We start from the raw sequence: 19535 nt of genomic DNA on the forward strand, positions 1-19535 counted from the left end.
GCCAGTCCCTTGGAGCGTCCGCCAAACAAAACAAAGAGCTACTCGGTCTGCCTGAAGACAGACGAGCGGGACACATAAGCTCTCAGCGCCCTGACGGGGCAAAGGAGATTAGCATCCGCTTCCTCATTGTTCACCGGGAGGGCGGACAGGGAAATAACCTGGGCCCTGAACGGTGTGTTGAGGGATTTTGGCACGTACCCGTGCCTTGGTTTGAGTATGACTTTTGAGTCATTAGGCCCAAACTCAATACAGGACGCGCTTACTGAAAGCGCTTGTAAGTCCCCCACGCGCTTCATTGAAGCAAGAGCCACAAGAAATACCGTTTTGAAAGACAGGTGCTTCATGTCTGACAAATGGATTGGCTCGAATGGGGCACCTTTCAGGGCTTCTAGAACCGTAGAAAGGTCCCACATAGGGACTGAGGGAGGTCTGGAAGGATTCAGCCTCCGAGCTCCCCTGAGGAATCGCACGACGAGGTCGTTCTTCCCCAGTGACTGGCCAGACATCGGTTTTGCAAACGCCGTTATGGCCGCCACGTATACTTTGAGCGTGGACGGGGTTCTACCCTTATCCAGCAGCTCCTGAAGGAAGGAGAGCACTTCCGTAACCCCGCAGTCTACGGGTGAAAAGCCCTGAGCTTGACACCTGGTAGAGAACACTGACCATTTCGAGGAGTAGAGCAGTCTAGTAGACGGGGCCCTAGCCTGCGTGATCGTGTTTAACACTCCCTCCGGGAGGTTAGCGGGTACCCGTGGATGGCCCACACATGTAGGGACCATAACTCCGGGCGAGGATACCAAATCGAGCCCTTTGCCTGAGAGGGGAGGTCTCTCCACACCGGTATCGGCCACGGGGCAGTGCTGGTCAGCTGCATCAGGACTGGGAACCAGGTTTGGTTCGTCCATAGCGGAGCCACGAGCAGCACTGGGCATCCATTTTCCCTGATTCGTTCCAGCACTTGAGGCAGGAGCGAGACGGGGGGAAAAGCATAGAGGGGGCGTCGGGGCCATACGTGGGCCAGCGCGTCCCTGCTCTTGGAGAAAAAGTTCGGACAGTGAGCGTTTTCCTGGGACGCGAACAGGTCCACCTGCGCTCTGCCGAATATCTCCCACAGCAGTTGGATCGTCTGCGGGTGCAGCGACCATTCCCCTGCTGGGACATTGTTTCTGGACAGTCTGTCTGGTCCCAGATTCAGGTGACCAGGCACATGCGCTAGTTTCAGTGAAAGCAGGTTGTGCTGAGCCCAGTCCAGGAGGCGTTTCGTCAGCCTGTAAAGGCTTCGGGACCTGACGCCGCCCTGGTGATTTATGTACGCCACCACTGACATGTTGTCCGACCTGACTAAGACGTGGCGGCATTTTATCTGGGGACAAAAGCGCCTTAGCGCGTTGTCTACTGCCAGCATTTCTAGACAGTTTATGTGTAGGAGCTTCTCCTGTTCTGACCACTGGCCAAAGAACGGTCTGCCCTCGAGCAGCGCTCCCCATCCCGAGGTGGAGGCGTCCGTGGACACCACCATCACACTCGAGGGAGTCCCCAGACTCACGCCTGACTGGTACCAGTCGGCTTTTTTCCAAGGTTTCAGAGCCGAGACACATTTCCTGTCGACCCTGAGGCGAAACAGACCAGCGGCCCAAGCCCCGGGCGGAACTCGTGCTTTCAGCCATAACTGCAGTGGGCGCATGCGAAGCAGGCCCAGCTGAAGTACTGAAGATGCCGAGGCCATGAGGCCCAGCATTTTCTGAAACCGTTTGAGCGGGACTATGGTGCCGCGACGGAAGGATTTCACGGCGCGCTGAATGTTCAGTCCTCGCTCCGGCGACAGACGTGCTGTCATAGACAGCGAGTCCATCACTGTTCCCAGAAAGGAGATTTTCTGGCTGGGAGACAGCGAACTCTTCGCCCAATTGACTGCGAGACCCAAATTCTCGAGATGCTCGAGTAATGCGGTCTTGTGTTCTATGAGCTCTGATCGTGATCGAGCTAGAATCAACCAGTCGTCCAAGTAGTTCAAAATTCGCATGCCCTGAAGTCTCAGGGGTGCGAGAGCCGCGTCCATGCACTTCGTGAATATACGGGGTGCTGGAGACAGGCCGAACGGTAGGACTGTGTATTGATATGCCTGGCCCTCGAAGGCGAATCTCAAGAATCGCCTGTGACGTGACGCAATCTGTATTTGGAAATAGGCGTCTTTCAGATCTATTGACATGAACCAGTTTCTCTGGCGCACGTGCGCGAGGATTTTGCTGGTTGTCAGCATTTTGAACTTGCGTTTCAGAAGCGCTTTGTTCAATTGTCGCAGATCTAGAATGGGTCTGAGACCCCTGTCTTTTTTCGGTACCAGAAAATATCTGCTGTATACACCCCCTTCGCTCTGAGCCTGAGATAAAGGTTCTATGGCCCCTTTGCTCAGTAGTTTCGCTATTTCGGTTCGAAGTAGATGAGATACTTCATTGTCCACCGTGGTTTCGACACGCGCCATGCAACGGCGGGGACGTCGAGCGAACTGTAGCGAATAGCCTCTCTTTATAGTGTTCAACACACATTCTGATACCCCGGGAAGCATTGCCCATGCATTCGCGTGGATAGCTAGAGGCAGAATGATATCCGGCTCTGGCCGCGGCACAGCGGCGGCTGCAGACATGAACACTGTGTTTAAAGTGTGCGAGGCGGGGGGCGCGCCGATCACGCCGGGCAGCCTGTTTGCACTCGCTTTCTCTATGACAAATTGTGGAGAGAGAACGAGCAGGACAAACCCCGTAGGGTTCAGCGTGTCTGTGAGTGAATGTGGGCGCGGGACAGCGGGCACATTTACTGCACTGAAAACACCGTCGGCTTGCGCTGACTGAATATGTGTTGGTTTCGTTTTTACAGAAACCGTGGGACACGCACTGTGTAGTGTTTGTGGGCACTGTGTCGTGGGCACATTCACTACATTTGCACAATCGACATGAGTCGATTTTATTTGTGCTAGCCCTGAACTGTGGCGGGCTGTGTCTGTGTGTGGGAATGGGCACTGTGACGTGGGCATTCTTCCAACACTCATAACATCATCGGCTATGGCCGGGACACCAGAAAATACACTCTTTATTGGATTTATCTGGGTAGCCGTAAAAACGGCTGTTGTGTGCAGGCAAGCGGGCAAATGAACCGACTTGTTGACTGCTAAATATACTGGAACAGTCACATCGCATGGAACTGGACGAGCGAAATGTTTCGGTGAAAATCCGGCCGCAGCGAGATGTGAACACCGTCGCTTTCCTAGGATGGCTAGGAAGGCTTTGAGACCTCGGGCTTGATCTCAATCCTCGGCCGGTGCCCGCGCTGAGGGGAGCGGCGTCCAGCACAGCGAGAGCGCGGTCTCTGTTCTCGGGCCTGGCGGCGCTGAGAAGCGGCGGCGGGTGGTGCAGGCTGTGGCTGTGAGCTACGGGCAGACGGCTGTTTCGAGCGACCTGCTGCGGAGCTAGAGCGCTTCGGGAGGAAGTGCTTCATAGCCTGCGATGTCTTCTGAACCTCCTGGAATCTGTCCGCGAAATCTTTGACGGCAGATCCGAAGAGGCCCACTGGCGAAATGGGCGCGTCGAGAAACACAGAGCGGTCCGAATCCGTCATTTCAGACAGCGTTAGCCATAGGTGTCTCTCAGCCACGGTGAGAGAGGCCATGTTCCGCCCAACGGCCTGTGCAGCAGATTTAGCGGCGCGAAGAGCCAGGTCTGGAGCGCTCCTTAAATCCGCAACGCTTTTTCGTCCATTTTTCTGAGAAGTTCGACCTGGAAGATCTGCAGGATGGCCATTGTGTGTAGCGCCGACACAGCCTGCCCGGCGGCGGTGTAAGCGTGACCGTGCATGGCTGACGTCACTCGGCAGGCTTTAGATGGCAACACCGTCTGTGCTCGCCGTCCAGCAGAGGGCGGGCAGAGATGTGATGCTACCGCTGCTTCCACAGGAGGAAGAGAAAGGTACCCTCTGTCTTTCGCACCGTCCACAGTGGAGAATGCAGCAGAGACAGATGTACGCATTCTGGCCGAGAAGGGGGCGTTCCAAGACCTCGCAACTTCTTCGTGAAGCTCAGGAAGAAAAGGCGCGGGTCTGGACTGTGATGGGGCGTGGTCCTTCTTGAGGAAACATCCATCCAGTCGGTTGCGCGGGGGTTGCGCGGGCGCCTCCCAGTCGAGGCCGAGGTTGTCGACGGCTTGAGAGAGCAGACGCATCAACTCAGACTCAATGCCCGCTCTTTTCCCGGAAGGCTCGCGAACAGCGGAGGGGAGGTCCACAGAGCTCGCCCAATCTTCGCTGTCCGACGCCAGGATAGAACAAGCCTCTGCTGTTTCGTCGATCTCAATGGCGGAAGCGGTGGCAGACGGCGGCCGCTGTCCATCGGTGAGTGACTCGAGCGATGCCGGCGAAGCTAGCGGCCGAACCGGCGAGCTTAGGCAGGCAGGAGAGGGCTCGGCGTCGCAGCGGGTTGAAGTGCAGGCTCTGAGAAGGATGCCAGGCGAGTCCTCAGAGTCACCATAGGCATTAGCTCGCAATGAAGGCATCCGCCCTCGACGAGAGCGAGAGCCGCATGATCCTCACCCAGGCAGGAAACGCAGATGACATGACGGTCCCCGTCGCTGAGTGTGGCTCGGCACGAGCCGCAGGATCTTTGCATCTTTAAAAAGACGCTTGCTCTTTTAGAACAGATAGAAACAGAGATAGAGTGTGAGTCGCAGCGGCGAACACACACTCAGCAGTGAAAAGGATATGAACGCCGGAAAGCGTAGCAGGTACGGCGGCTGAAGGCGGCGAGGTGCAGGCCAGCGACTTCAGGCTCGAAGGCTCGTCCCGCAGAAGGCTTACAATCAGACGGCGCGGCTTCTCACTCCGGATCCAGCGATGCAGTAGTGCTTCGCTGAAGAGTTGAAAATCAGTTTGTATCAGCCTGTTGAGCGTATTTATAGGCCAAGGCCACGCCTATTCTGGCGGGACACGACGAAATGGGCGTGAAGCACCCCCATTGGATGTCACGTCACGCAGGGCCTCTCTCAATAGGCTTGCTGCTGTTGCCGCAGGGCAGCCAATAGGCGCGCAAGCCGTCTTGCCTATGTCTGCACGCTGCCGCACAGCGTTTTACATTAATCAAAATTAAAGGATAATTTTTGGCTTCAATATCTCGTGGAAAAGAGGTTTTCCCCATAGCGTAAGATATTACGCAGTACGAGAGATACTCTCGTAAGAGAACTGTTGTTTTGACATTTTATTGAGTTATGACAATTTGATTAAAAATTATGAAGGAAAACCAAAACATGGATTTAGACAGATAAAATGCTGTCTATTTAGACAGCTCGGCAATAGGAATTAAAGCAGAGCATGTGTTTGCATACACATTAACGGGCAAACACAGAAATTACAACAGTTAAGCAGTTCAAAATTTCAGCACTTGAAGTTAACCACAACAATCATTATGTATTCTCTGAACATTGTGGTTTTTGGTACTTTTTGTGGGATTCAAATCTTGAAAGAGGCTACCGCTGTTTCTATGATTTAAGCTTTTTGCACTCACTAAATCATGGCGCTGAGATGCTATTTGACTAATACGGATGCCGCGAATGTCGAGGCATTTATCTGCAGAGATGTGCTCTCTCCAAACCCGTGATGAAAGATAAGTCATGTGTGTTTTCCTGTGGTACTTGCACCCCTCTATGACACCATATGCCCAAAACCCTCAGAAACACACTTGCTTTGAGCTGCTCCCTTAACACATAGGGACCAAACCACCCGTAGACCCCATATGGCCAGTTCTCTCTCTCTCTCTCTCTCTCTCTCTCTCTCTTTATTTTTTTATTTAGAAAATAGAAATTATATAGAAATTATATTATTATATAGAAAATTTATTTTTAGGGCTTTCAAAATAAACATTATCACACTTCATTTTTGTAAAGGAATTTCAGGAGGAGCAATAGGTTCAGTCCTGTCAATCATCTTTACAAGCATATATAAGCAGCAGTCATTGCGCCGTCCTAGCGACAATTCTTCCTGCATCCCTCCACCTCTCCATCTTCACCTCTTCCTGCATCCCTCCACCTCTCCATTTCCACCTCTTCCTGCATCCCTCCACCTCGCCACCTCCCCCTCTATTTCTCTCATTCTCCCTATACGTAATACCACTATTGGGGGGTTGAGTTCAGAGCTCGAGCTGAGCCTTGGTTTTGAGCCTCCATCGAGGACAGCAAGCCAAGTTTGTTTACCATTAAATATTAAGACTGGATGGGCAGGCAAACTCATGAAACACTATAAATGGATCGTCATACATGAAAATAGCTACAGCAATTTTCCCTGTTAATGTGAATCTGTGTAAATGCACTCATGTCGCCTCTCTGCATCTATGTAAACATGCTGTATATATTTATATATTTATGTATATATGTAAACATGCTGTATATATTTACAGTTTAGATGTGTCCAAATGGTCTAGATATGGCTAATTTTGTCTGATATAATTGACTCATAATGTCAGGAGGGGGCCCAAGTGGAGAGACATGCATCCCATATGCTAGTGGATACACCTCCACACACTGACAGGAAAGGATATAATGAGCGAATCCACTCTTAGACAGGCAATCATATGCAGGGACACTCCATTATCCAGCAAATCCCAGTAATTCCCAACATTCTTCAGTTGAATTAGAGGCGTGGAAGCTAATTCATAATTGATGCTTAATTATCAATCTCATTTTGAATGATCATTACCTATGCATAGGAAATCATTCAAACCCTGAGGCCTGATAGAACACAGAAAACACTCAGGGTTTATAGCAAAGAATATTGCAAAATACTGTTAAAAGCGCTTTATAAATGAAGGTGACTTGACTTGACAAAGACTTTACTCGTAAACTGTGTGTTATGACGGTGCACTCGTATTGCTATGAATGGGAGAAAGAGATTTTGATTTGAATCCAGTGTGGTGCGCAGGTGACACTCATTTGCATTCGCACCACCAGCCTCGCTCCGTTCCCACGGCTCTTGGCACTGCCCTGCTTGCCACAACAAGAATTTAATCGTAAGCTGGGTGAACAGCTTTGGAGAATTTGATGCTTCCCCATTCAAAGAGACAGGAGCTGTACTTGCATGACTTCTTGCCTGAAAGGGACTTTGGTTTATAGAAATGCTTGAACTGGAATGTATGTTAGCACACCCAGAATTCCCAGCAACACACCAGAACAGCAGACCAGTGGCTTGACATGTGCAGAGAACTCATGTTGTAGACAGAACAGCTGGCCGATGGGGTGTTGTCCGCATATGTCCACCCAAAATTTCCCCCTCATTTCTCTAAGACGCATCGCACCGCCCTTGAGACGTCCCATCAGAGGGGACCAAGCAGCATTTCCATGACAACAGCACGACCAGGTGTTTGCTCTCCGTGAGTTGAGGTCACAGCTCTTGGCACATGCGATGTCTCCCCTTTGACACACACACCCTGGACTCTCTGTGTGACCCTTGGGTGAGCAAAGCAAAACAAAATGCCCCCCGTGGCATGCAGATGGCTGATCGTGTTTGACAGGAGCGTGTGTGTGTTTGTGTTTTGATGTGGGACTGACTGTATCAAAATGCTAAAGAGCTCCTTCATTTTTAATGGGTCGAGAGGGTTGCCAATAACAGGAACTGCAGGGCGGCTTTGAGACGACCTAATTCCTGCTCTGCTGTGAGCTGAGGTGGTGTTGCGCTCTTCTGCTACTAACTCATTAAAGTGCAAGGGTATGTACTGTATGTACCTCCCTATTGTGTGTTTTACCAATAAAAACTACCATGTTTGCTCCAAGGTTATGGAAGAGCAACTTCTGAGAAATTACATTTTTGGACATGTTCCATGGTAATACCTTAAAAAAAAACTTGTAGTACCTTGGAGTACCATGTAAATAGTACAGTAATTTGTTATTTCATGTTGACCTTAAGAGTTTAAGTAGACTTCTTAGTGAAACAGATGGCAGCCATACAGTCAAGAGGCATCACACCTAAATTTGTCTGCAAAGCAAAAGAGGGAGAAACAAATGCAGAGAGAGAAACAGGAGTGAAGGGGGGATGTTTGAGAGATTGAGGTTTGATTCCAAGCTGGAAATCTTGATTATACAAGAGGTTTAAAATGTCACAATATACATATTCAGGAGGTCAATAAGACAAACTGACTCAACATGACCTGATGTAATAACGGCTTGTTCCTCTGTAAAAAAAAATGTCATCATATAAGTCTGCTCTGGCTGTTTTAAACAAATAATATGGTATCCTTATTCCAGCTAACGCATTTGCATTGGCCTCAGCCTGGGGTTTAAAAAGATCGTAACCCAGTGTTAAGCGCAGTGTGAAAAGCTGAGTGGAATCAAACTTACACACACATCAAAACTAGTCTTAGATCAGAATTTTTGTTTTGTTTTAGGGGGTCTGATATCCCACTGAGCTTCCAAATCCATTCATGGTTCAGAGCACATCATTCCATGCATACTGATTTAATAAAATGTTCCAGATTCACTGCCCATGCAGTCTAACCACTAACCCTGTGCTGCGTTTCTTCAAGGAGCTTCAGGACATTGACTCAGATAGTCGAAATATGGAGATAAAAACTGTCTTAACTTCACACACTCTTTATTTCTTTAGCTTCTCTGAGACTGGCTGAATTTAAAGTTATATTGTGAATTTAGAAAAGATTTTGATTATTTTGGTTGGACTTAAAGGTTTCATAATTTGAAAAGTAGAAAATTCTTCCAAGCTTTATTCACCCTAATGTTATTCATTGTCTTTCTTCCAGAATGTACAGCTTTCTCTTGTCCTTAGAGTGAAAATAGATTGTGTTTTAGACTGTCAAGCTCCAAAAAGGACAAAAAAGCACCATAAATGTACTTAAAAAGTAGTCCATACTACTTGTGTATAGTCATTTATATCAAATTATTCAGTTAATGAAAGAATCATTCATGGTTGAACTATTCCTTTAAGAAATCAGTGTGATATGAACTTTTAGCCTCTTGTATTATAATTAAGATCATCTTACTGGACAAAGGAGCTGATCTGAGATCAGCAATATTCAAAGCATGTGGATATGGATGTTCATGTAAACATGGTTGTCTATTTACATCTCTTAAATATGCACAACATCAGCTTAGTTTTGTTGTTAATAGAGTTGTATGAGATCTAGTACCTCATTTGACCTGCATATGTGCTTGTTAAACACCATAGAGTGTGTGTGGGTGTGTTTGAAAGAGAGATGGACAGACAGAGAGAGATAATCTAAGAAACAGAAATCGTTTTAAGATCTAATATGTTGGGATGTTGGCCAGCGATGACAGAAATGGGGATTTGGTGTAGATTTGGCTGGTGTACGACAGCAGGGATAGATGAAGGGATAATGCAAAGATGGTTTTCTGGGAGATAAGGGTATGATAGGGGCATTACGACGGCTTAAGGTGGGATAAAGGAACAACGACACTGCATGGGCAGCAGATGGACAACTTCTTAAAATTGGGACCCCTGGATCAAATAGAGAGAAAGGTCACAGGACTATGTGTGTTTGACTGTGTTTAAAGAGATGGACAAGGCTCAAAACACATCAAAGTAAAAAAAAAAAAATTTTCATTAACATTGTCCGATTACCCAGATATTCTCTCAAAGTCTTGAAACCTACAACATACACATGTGATTGTGCTCAAATACCATGATTTTACATTGAAAATCAAATAGCGGCCCAACACAAAATGTCTTTAAGCATTAAAACATTAAAAATTATTTTGACCATGAATTTCATTGAACCAAAAATATGATATATGAAGGCATTAAGGCGGTTATTAAGAATAAACCTCTTCTATGGTCAATTAGCTTTTTCAGGTCAACAACTGTCATGGAGCAACTTGGTAAACAGCATGTTAGTAAAAGTTTGTATGAGAGATAGTTAAAAATAAGTTTCTGTCATCATTTACAATCACCCTCATTTCATTCCAAATCTGTAAGACATAAGGTGTGGTCACATTTATTGCAATTAAGTGCAAACTTGTGACCAAAATATAGTCATTTCAAAAGCAATACACAAGATCAGAAATTTCATGTGAGGGTAAAGGATTTCCCCATGCAGATTTTGGTCATGTGGATTTGCCGTGTTTACCAACGGAAAGCTGCTTGGTTTGAAAGTGACTTCTTCATACAACATTACAATAAACAATTTACTTTTTTATCGGCGAAATTTCACCAAAACTGAAAAAATACAGTGATTACCACCTCACCATGACCTCACCCATTTTTGGGTGAACTGTCGTCATGTTTGTAGTTAGCTACCTAAATTCTATCGCCCCCCTTGAGTACGGAGGTGTGTTACCACCCCAGTTACCCAAGAATGCATATAATGTACAAAGGAACCACTTGCTTGCATTTACATCTTCTTTTGTGCATTTCCATAGAGTATATTATGGTCGTCTAAATCATATTCCACGTCAGTTTGGCAGGTGATTTTAACACCAGCTGTCCTGATATCTTTCAAAGCATTGGGTCATTGCTCAGCTGGGTCGACTGGATTAGCTCTACCCCAGAGAGCAGACTCAATGGCAGGCACTGACCTGTGAATCTTTATCTGCCATATCTGCAGTTCATGTCAGCCTAATGGTTTTTTTGCGTCTATGGCGTTCCTTTCACCCAGAGGGGCAGCTGCACTCAATCACACACAATCTAAGTGATTGCAAAGGTTATTCTGATTGGTGGAAATAGAATTAGGTGGGTGGGGGTCTGGTTAGATGGAACGCTTTGATTGGTGGAAGAAGAGGCTGGGGGTGCTAAGTGAAATTGGTCATGAATCATGGCTGGATGTTATTCATGAAAAGCCATGGGGATCTGAAGATAAACACCAATGAATTTACCCAAAGATTTTCAGTCAAATGTGTCCCACAAGATGGAAAAGCAGGCCAAATTCACAAATCTACTAAAAATTCTGTTTGCTGTTCAGTTTTACTCAAAATAACATAGCAGGCAGTGATCCAAAACCCTGGAGGCTCTGATGTAAGCCTTGTCTATAAGGTTTCCAAGCATAAGAATTCATGGTGCATTGTAACACAAATAGAATTATTTAAATAAAGATATTGTTTCTAAAAATTGAGCATCACAGACCGCCCATTGTAGATGCCAGATTTAATTATGAAGGGTTGAATGAAGTACAGTTTGCTCGATATATCATGCTATCTTGAGATTTTGGGTCAGAGGTATTCAATTAAAGTTTCAGAAGGTCCAGTCTCCCCATTTCCCCCTTTGTAAAAAAAAGAAATAATCAATCCTAAACAGACAAAGCTACACAGGGTTAGACATGAAAGTGTGCATTTGACACCTTGAGTCATAATTTCTAATGGGTAGATACTTCTGTATCTACTTCTATGAGAAATGATTTGTGGTCTAGATTGGGACGTGAATCTGGACCATGTTGGCCTTCAACCCATGTTTTCTGGTTTATTTGTCCATTGGAAAATGTGGAAAAGCATATTTAAATGATTGACATCCAGGTATCCCCCATCATAACACATTTACTGGACTGGACTGCTGGGAAGTGTAGATTTTATACCTCCAAAATGTTTACCGTCAGTTCTGTATTTTTGCATCATGTTCTAGGAAGTGTAATTGTTTTGTTTTTCCACAATGCATTGCCCTCTTGGTTTGTAAAATGCTTGAGGTGTGTGTGTGTGTGTGTTTGGTGTAGGATACATATGAAGGCATAGGGCCGACTCACACAATTGGAGGTTTCCATGACGACCAGAGCTTCAGTGCTGGGGGGGGGGGGGGGGGTCAGCATCGGTCCTATAACCCCCTTTCTATCTCTCTTTCTATCTCCTCTGTATCTTGAATTTCTTTCTGTCCCTGTGCCCCTGTAGAGCTTACATTGTGCATGCATGTAAGTGTGTGTGTGCATGTGGTCAGGTCATTTGCCCCAGCATGCGCTTCATTAGACTGCCAGAAGTGCTTTCTCTGTGGAAGAAAGAGGGCAGTGAGAAAGACATTTTGGCCCTCCAGGAGCAGCTATAAGTGGGGCAAGGGGACATGAAACTGCGCAGGTGTCTCTCTGGAGTCTTCAGACATCAGAGTTTGAAAGCAGAAATCACCCTGATCTCTCTCTTCAGGCTCTTTAATGAGTGAATCTCTGCAGAAACGACAATGCCTGTATGCTAAAGATTCTTTAGAACTCCTGTCTACTTTCTCTTCTGATCTCATTTTGTCTAATCTCTTCTTTTCGTTTGTCACAATGCCTTACTTTTTCTTTGTCTTGCTTCGTCTCATCTCATCTTGTCTCATATTGTCTCATCTCACCTCACATCACATCTTCTCATCACATCTCTCCTTTTTTCTTGTTTTGCAGGTGTCATCTCTTCTCGGCCTGTCTCATCTCTTCTTTGGTCTCATCTCATCACAACTTTCTTTCATTTCTCATCTTGCCATAATATGTCTTGGCCTAATCTTCTCGTCCCATCTCACCTTACCTCTTTTCATCTCTCCTTATGTCATCTTGCATTGCCTTGTCTCATCTCAGCTCATCTCCTATCCTCTCATCATCTCATCTCACCTCTTCTTTTTGTTTCCTGCCTTGCTTACTGCCTTCTTTCGTATTTTGTCTCGCTCTTGTCTCATCATACCTCACTTTGTCTAGTCTTTGCTCATCTAGTTCATTCTCTTTTCATCTTGTCTCATTTCTTCTTGTTTTGTTTCATCTCTTTATTTTCCATATATTTTGTCTTGCCTTGTTTTGCCTTGCTCTTGTCTCATCTAATCTCACTTCATCTCATCTTGTCTTTTCTGATCTCGTCTCTTCTCATCTTGTCTCATATATTCTTTTTTGTCTCAATTCACTTGTTCTTTTCAAATCTTATCTTGCCCTGTCTTGTCTTGCCTTGCTCTGGTCTCACCTCACCTCACTGTCTCATCTTGTCTTGTCTCATCTCATCTCTTTTCTTATCATCTGGTCATGTCTCTTCTTTCTTGATTCACCTCTTCTTTTTTTATTTTGTCTTACCTTGTTTTGTCTTGCTCTTGTCTCATCTCACCTCACTTCTTCTCGTCTTGTCTTTTCTGATCTTGTCTCTTCTCATCTTGTGTCATCTCTCCTTTCTTGTCTCGATTTACCTCATAGTTTTTTATCTTGTATAAAGTTGGAGGAAAGAGTTTCAGAAAATTGGAAAAGGGCCTCCTGTGAAAGACACCTCTCATAAGACAATATGAACTCCTCATATCAGCTTAGCCCCTTTTATCACTTGCACACTGGGTTTTCCCCTTGGACCTAAATCAAGAATATATGAGACATAATATCGTACCTTGTGGCCATCTTCAAGTAGCAAAAGACAATCACAGACGCCTATATGAGATTACAGAGAGCTCTGTTTGGACCCAGGTGGAAGATTTGACCCCTGGAGGCAGAGACAAAAGCAATAAGTCCCTACACTTGACCTTGCCTCACTATCTTTATACACTTTACACACACATGCACACACAACTGGTTAAATGACATTGGGATTGCTGAAATCTAGCATCTTTTCCTTTTCCCGTGTGTAAAAGACGGTCGAAGAGGGAAAGGAAGCAGATGTTTAATCAGTTTACCTCTGATCGAGAGAGGAAGAGACCATTAGAGTGACCCAGGACTACAAAATTGATCCCACATCTCCCATATTCACAGCCTTGCGGAGGCATTTGAGCCCTGTTAGCACCCTTAGCTTTTTCCGTTGTCTTTTTTTATTGACCTCATTACAATGCTGCCCGTGTTCGAATTAGTTTTCCTGTGTCGCAGAGGGTCGAGACCTTCGCCTTGAACTGTCACACATAGATTACGCTTTATTTCTCTGCTGTCTAAACAGACACACTTGGGACAGTATTGTTCTTTGGGCAAAACAAGGAAGCCTCATCCTGCAGTGTGTATTTGTATGCTTTTATTTGGTTTCTAGCAGTGGGGTTAGATGTTACATAAATTATAAAGAAGAAATATGTGCAATGAGGCTGTATATGACTCAAATCACTTTTTAATCTCTCATATGGATTGATATGTCAGTTTGATAAGTGAGGCAATAAACCTTACAATTCTTGTTCAAGAATGTTTTGTTTTTATTCTAAATGATCAATAGTTTGCTTTATTACATGTTTGTGTGTTGATGATGAAGGTCAGTGTGACTTATGTGCTGTAGAGATGTGCGGTTGGCGGTTATAGCCGTGGACTCCGCGGATAAACCACGGATCGTGCGGATGACGTGACGAAAAAAAAAAATTCATTAAATTCGGGCGGTTGGCGGGCGGTTTCTGTTGGCTGTCATCAGCAGCGCCTTGTACCAGCGGATGGTGGGCGGGAAAATTGGTCAAAAACGTTGGTGCGGATGGATGGCGGACGGATGATGAGTTTTGTAATGCGGTTGCGGATGAAATAATAGCCCATCCGCGCATCTCTAATGTGCTGGTTTTGTGTGTTTTTCGCAGTTCTCCAAGGAGAAGTACCTGCTGGAGTCGCCCCCGGAGAAGCTCAGGAAGGAGCTGGAGGAGGAACTCAAACTCAGTAGCAGTGACATGAGGAGCCACGGCTGGTACCATGGCCATATTCCACGAGAGGTGCGTCTGTGGGTCAAATTGAGCTATGCTATGGTACAATGTTCACTTTCTAAAGCGGACAGAATTTTGACTAAAGGGCATAAGGTCTGGTCCACTTTGCAACCTGTTCTAGCCTAGTACCTCCCACTTAAAGGGTTAGTTCACCCAAAAATAAAAATTCTGTCATTAATTACTCATGTTGTTCCAAACCCGTGGACTATTTTAAACAATGTTTTTTCCACTTGTCTGGGCCTTGAAAGTTGCAATGACATTGCTGTCAATGGAGGGACAGAAAGCTCTCAGATTTCATCAAAATTATCTTCATTTGTTTTCCGAAGATGAACGAAGGTCTTACAGGTTTGGAACGACATGAGGGGGAGTAAACAATGACATAATTTTCATTTTTGGGTTAACTATCCTTTTTAGGGCCTTGCACACTGAATCCGAAATTCTCTTCCGAACTTTTCGTGCGTTATAAAATAAATACGACCTCATGTTGTGTAAATCACATTTACAATCTGCCTCGAAACTTTGGTCAGTCATGAGAAAAATTGGATTTTCTGCGTTTTTCGCATCCGTAACAAGCATTTTGAGAGGTGTTTGTTTTGACAATTCAAAGCCACCGAATGATAAACACACGAAAATTTCGGACTCGGTGTGCAAGGACCTTTACTTTAGACACAAATAGACGTGCCTAACTGACGTGTAATTTGACCAATCACAGTTCATGGAATCGGAAATCACAGAAATCGATTACACTACAATAATACACCAAAAAATAACTGAACAAAAGTTAAAGGAATAGTTCACCCAAAAATGAGAATTATTCCATTACAATTTACTCACTGTCAAGCCATCCTAGATGTATATGACTTTCTTCTTTCAGCTGAAATCGGAGTTAAATTAAATAATATTCTGGCCTCCAGGGGTTTAATAAATGCCTTCTGAAGTAAAGCGATGTGTTGAAGAAAAATATCCATGTTTAAAACTTTATAAACTATAATCACTGGCTTCCGATCTTCCGCCGTAACTCGACTCTCTCGTGAACGCGTGTACGACCATTGCCAGAAGCCAGTGATAATCGTTTATAAAGTTTTAAATATGGATATTTTTCTTACAAAAACCGTTGCTTTGCTTCAGAATGTCTTTATTAACCCTCTGGAGTTGTATACATTACTTTTATGATGGATGGATGCGCTTTTTGGAGGTTCAAAAACTCTGGCACTATTCGCTTCCATTAAAAAGCTTGGAAGAGCCATAATATTTTAATATAACTCTGATTGTGTTTGGCTGAAAGAAGAAAGTCATATACACCTAGGATGGTTTGAGGGTGAGTAAATTATGGGTTAATTTTCATTTTTGGGTGAATTAACCCTTTAAGTAGACACTTCTGCTCTATTTTTTTTTTATACTAAGAACTTCAAACAAAACTCAGAATAACTTTAAAGATTTAATAGCACTAACCTGGCAAATCATTCCATCCTTGAAATCCAAGTTGCATCATCCCTATACCTTTTTTTAGACAGACCATTGGAAGTTAAAAGTTGTCCTTGAAAGTTGTGTACAGCTAACCAATCAAATTTGAACAGCTGATTTTCAGTGTTTGTGTGCAATATGCATCACATGTTCAGTGAAAGGACTGTGGGCAGTCTATGTCTATGCTTCCCAAAATCCCAATCTGTTCTCGGAGCAATGTTTTGAAAGTGCCAGTGTTTACACTCTTCGGGGAAGCCGCCAACAAATGACTTACAGTTGTCTCTGCATGTTAAGCTTGAATGGAAGACACCACACAATAATATAAAAAATATAATATAAAAAATATAATATTGTTAGCCTTTTTAGAGTGTTTTCTGTGTGCCTTTTGTATATTTGTTTGCATATTTTATATTTGCTTGTTTTGTGCATGCTTATTTGGGGTTTTAGTTGGTGTGTGTGTGTGTGTGTGTGTGTGTGTGTGTGTGTGTGTGTGTGTGTGTGTGTGTGTGTGTGTGTGTGTGTGTGTGTGTGTGTGTGTGTGTGTGTGTGTGTGTGTGTGTGTGTGTGTGTGTGTGTGTGTGAGTGAGTGTGTGTTTGTGTCCTTTTTTGCACCATAGAGGCGACAAACTGCAGCCCACACTGAGTCTCCTATGAGAGCAGCCATCTGGGCATTAGCATAATGTATTCCTGCTCAAGCTGGAGTAAAGACAAACTCCAGCCCTCTCTATTAAAACTATAGCTAGTCACCATGGCGATACGCCCCCATGCTGCACTTCTGACCTCACCAAATGTACTGTTGCGCCATCTGCTGGTGCAGAGGCATGTATCACATAAAGACTCGGTGGCATTTCATCAACTTTCTCTTAAAATGTGCTTGTGTAAAATATACAAGTTATTTCTGTTGATTCAGTTGCCAACAGAATGTAGTAAAAATATGTTACCAACAAAAAAAAAATCAGTTGCCAACAGAATGTAGTAAAAAATATGTTACCAACAAAAAAAAAATATCAATGATGCTGTTGATTACCATAGAAATTATTATTATTATCTTTATTTTATTTTTTTATTGTGTTTATTTAAAAGAAAAATTGCTACATTTTCACTGGAATTTTCTTGGAGAAATTCCATCCAGCAATCCATCCATCCATTCGTTCATTAATTTATTCATTGAACATTTCCAGAATGTATAGTCCAACAATCCGTCATCTCATTTGGGATTCAAGAGAAAAATTGGAATTCAAAATCAAATTTAATAAATGGGGGGAAAAAATAGGATTCTAATCATTTAAAACAAGGAAACGTGATGTAAACTCACAAATAAATATATATTATAAATATGGTAGTCTCAGAATTGGCCTAGCAGTCATCTTAGGTTCTCTAATATTTTGAGCTGTGGTGCTCATGTGGGAAATGTGGGTTTGAGTCCAGCTCTTCTATTAATAAACCCTCTTGTTTTATTTGTATCAACAGGCCTCAGAAACGTTGGTTCTACGTAGCGGCGACTTCCTTGTACGGGACTCCCTGTCGACCGTGGGCGACTATGTGCTCACGTGTCGCTGGCAGCAGGAAGTGATCCACTGTCGGATCAGCAAAGTCCTGGTCAAAAGCGGACAAACCAAAATCCAGTACATGCTGGAGCACGAGAGCTTCGACTCTGTCCCCACACTGGTCAGGCACCATGCTGGCACGGGTCGCCCCGTGTGCCCGCGCACAGGAGCCCAACTGCTGTGTCCGGTCAACCGAACACTGCCGCTGAGGTACCTGGAGGCGACATTTGCTTTAGCTGGTGGAAGACCAGGATCTGCACATTCACCATCGGCCCAGAGGGGGGCGCACATCAAGAGGCGCAGTGTTACTATGACAGATGGACTGACCACAGAGAAGATCATTCCTCACAGGTAGACCTTCACCATCATCATCTTCGCAACTAGTATGTGGCTAACTCATAGTGCCTTGCTTTTTGTTTTGTTTTGGACCATATTCATTTAGCGTTTTTAGTTTCAGAGTACTAAAATAAGTTTTGTTTTGTTTTGTTTTGGACCATATTTATTTTGTGTTTTTAGTGACCTCCAGGAGTTAAATTGTTTCAGAGTACTAAAATAAGTTTTGTTTTGTTTTGTTTTGGACCATATTTATTTTGTGTTTTTAGTGACCTCCAGGAGTTAAATTGTTTCAGAGTACTAAAATAAGTTTTGTTTTGTTTTGTTTTGTTTTGTTTTGGACCATATTCATTTTGTGTTGTTAGTGACCACCGGGAATTAAATTGTTTCAGAGTACCAAAATAACATTTTTGTTTTTTGTGTTTTGTTTTGTTTTGTTTTGGACCATATTCATTTATTGTTTTAGAGCACTAAAACAAGTTTTGTTTTGTTTTGTTTTGTACCATATTCATTTTGTGTTTTTAGTGACCACCAGGAGTTAAATTGTTTCAGAGTACTAAAATAAGTTTTGTTTTGATTTGTATCATATTCATTTTGTGTTTTTAGTGACCACCGGAATTAAATTGTTTCAGAGTACCAAAATAACATTTTTGTTTTGTTTTGTTTTGGACCATATTCATTTAGTGTTTTTAGTGACCACCAGTAGTTAAATTGTTTCAGAGTACTAAAATAACATTTTTGGTTTTTGTTTTGTTTTGTTTTGTTTTGGACCATATTCATTTTGTGTTTTTAGTGACAACCGGGAATTAAATTGTTTCAGAGTACTAAAATAACATTTTTGGTTTTTGTTTTGTTTTGTTTTGTTTTGGACCATATTCATTTTGTGTTTTTAGTGACCACAGGAATTAAATTGTTTCAGAATACCAAAATAACATTTTTGTTTTTTGTTTTGTTTTGTTTTGTTTGGTACCATATTCATTTTGTTTTTTTAGTGACCACCAGGAATTAAATTGTTTCTGTATAAATATATATATGTGTGTGGACATGTTTCATGTTTCAACCCAGGATATTTGTATATTTATATTTGTCGACAATAGTTGCGGAAACACTGCGCCACTCTGCAGATTCTGGACAGTCGGAGTTGACAGAAATCACAGAAAATCGCGTAGCGTATGATGGGCATAAGGTTTTCCCAAAATTATATGTAAAACTCCCATTGAAGTTTGTGCTTCATAAGCCTAGTTTCCTAATCTTAAATATTTATTTACATTCTTGGAGTTCAGGTACCTCAGATCTGAGATCAGGCATATTGGTGTGTGTGCACAGTGTTTTAATAGGCCATATACACATGTGCCATAGATGCAGGAGGGATATGCTTATATAGGATGTCTTGTATTATCAGTGCCGCCCAGTCTGCAGAGCCAGATGAGCCTCAGACAGTCGAGCCAGAGGTGAAACCAGCGGAGGGCAGCAGCTGGTGTGTGTGTATGTTTATGTGTGTTCACAGCTGGCACAGACCCCCCTCCCATTCACTCCTTCTCACTCAGTTTTCCAAACAGATGTGGCCACATGAAAACCCTTCACTTGCTTCTGTGCATGCCATCTCTAGTATCACAATAGCAC

General features: G+C 43.8%; 1 protein-coding gene across 5 annotated transcripts in view; it reads left to right on the forward strand.

The window, feature by feature from the left end:
* sh2d3ca (SH2 domain containing 3Ca) overlaps positions 1–19535 on the forward strand; it is a 63412-nt gene that overhangs the window by 32973 nt on the left and 10904 nt on the right. For 3 of the 5 annotated variants that reach the window (XM_077243103.1, XM_077243104.1, XM_077243106.1), the window contains 3 exons: positions 14449–14577; positions 17503–17930; positions 19315–19389. In XM_077243103.1, coding sequence (XP_077099218.1) covers positions 14449–14577; positions 17503–17930; positions 19315–19389 — 632 coding nt within the window. The remainder of the gene's footprint in view (positions 1–14448; positions 14578–17502; positions 17931–19314; positions 19390–19535) is intronic. The other 2 variants (XM_077243105.1, XM_077243107.1) reach the window with 1 other exon arrangement.

This window comes from Siphateles boraxobius, unplaced genomic scaffold (assembly GCF_051911475.1).
Source record: "Siphateles boraxobius isolate OS27281-9 unplaced genomic scaffold, OSU_SipBor_1 25, whole genome shotgun sequence".
Lineage (NCBI taxonomy): Eukaryota > Metazoa > Chordata > Actinopteri > Cypriniformes > Leuciscidae > Siphateles > Siphateles boraxobius.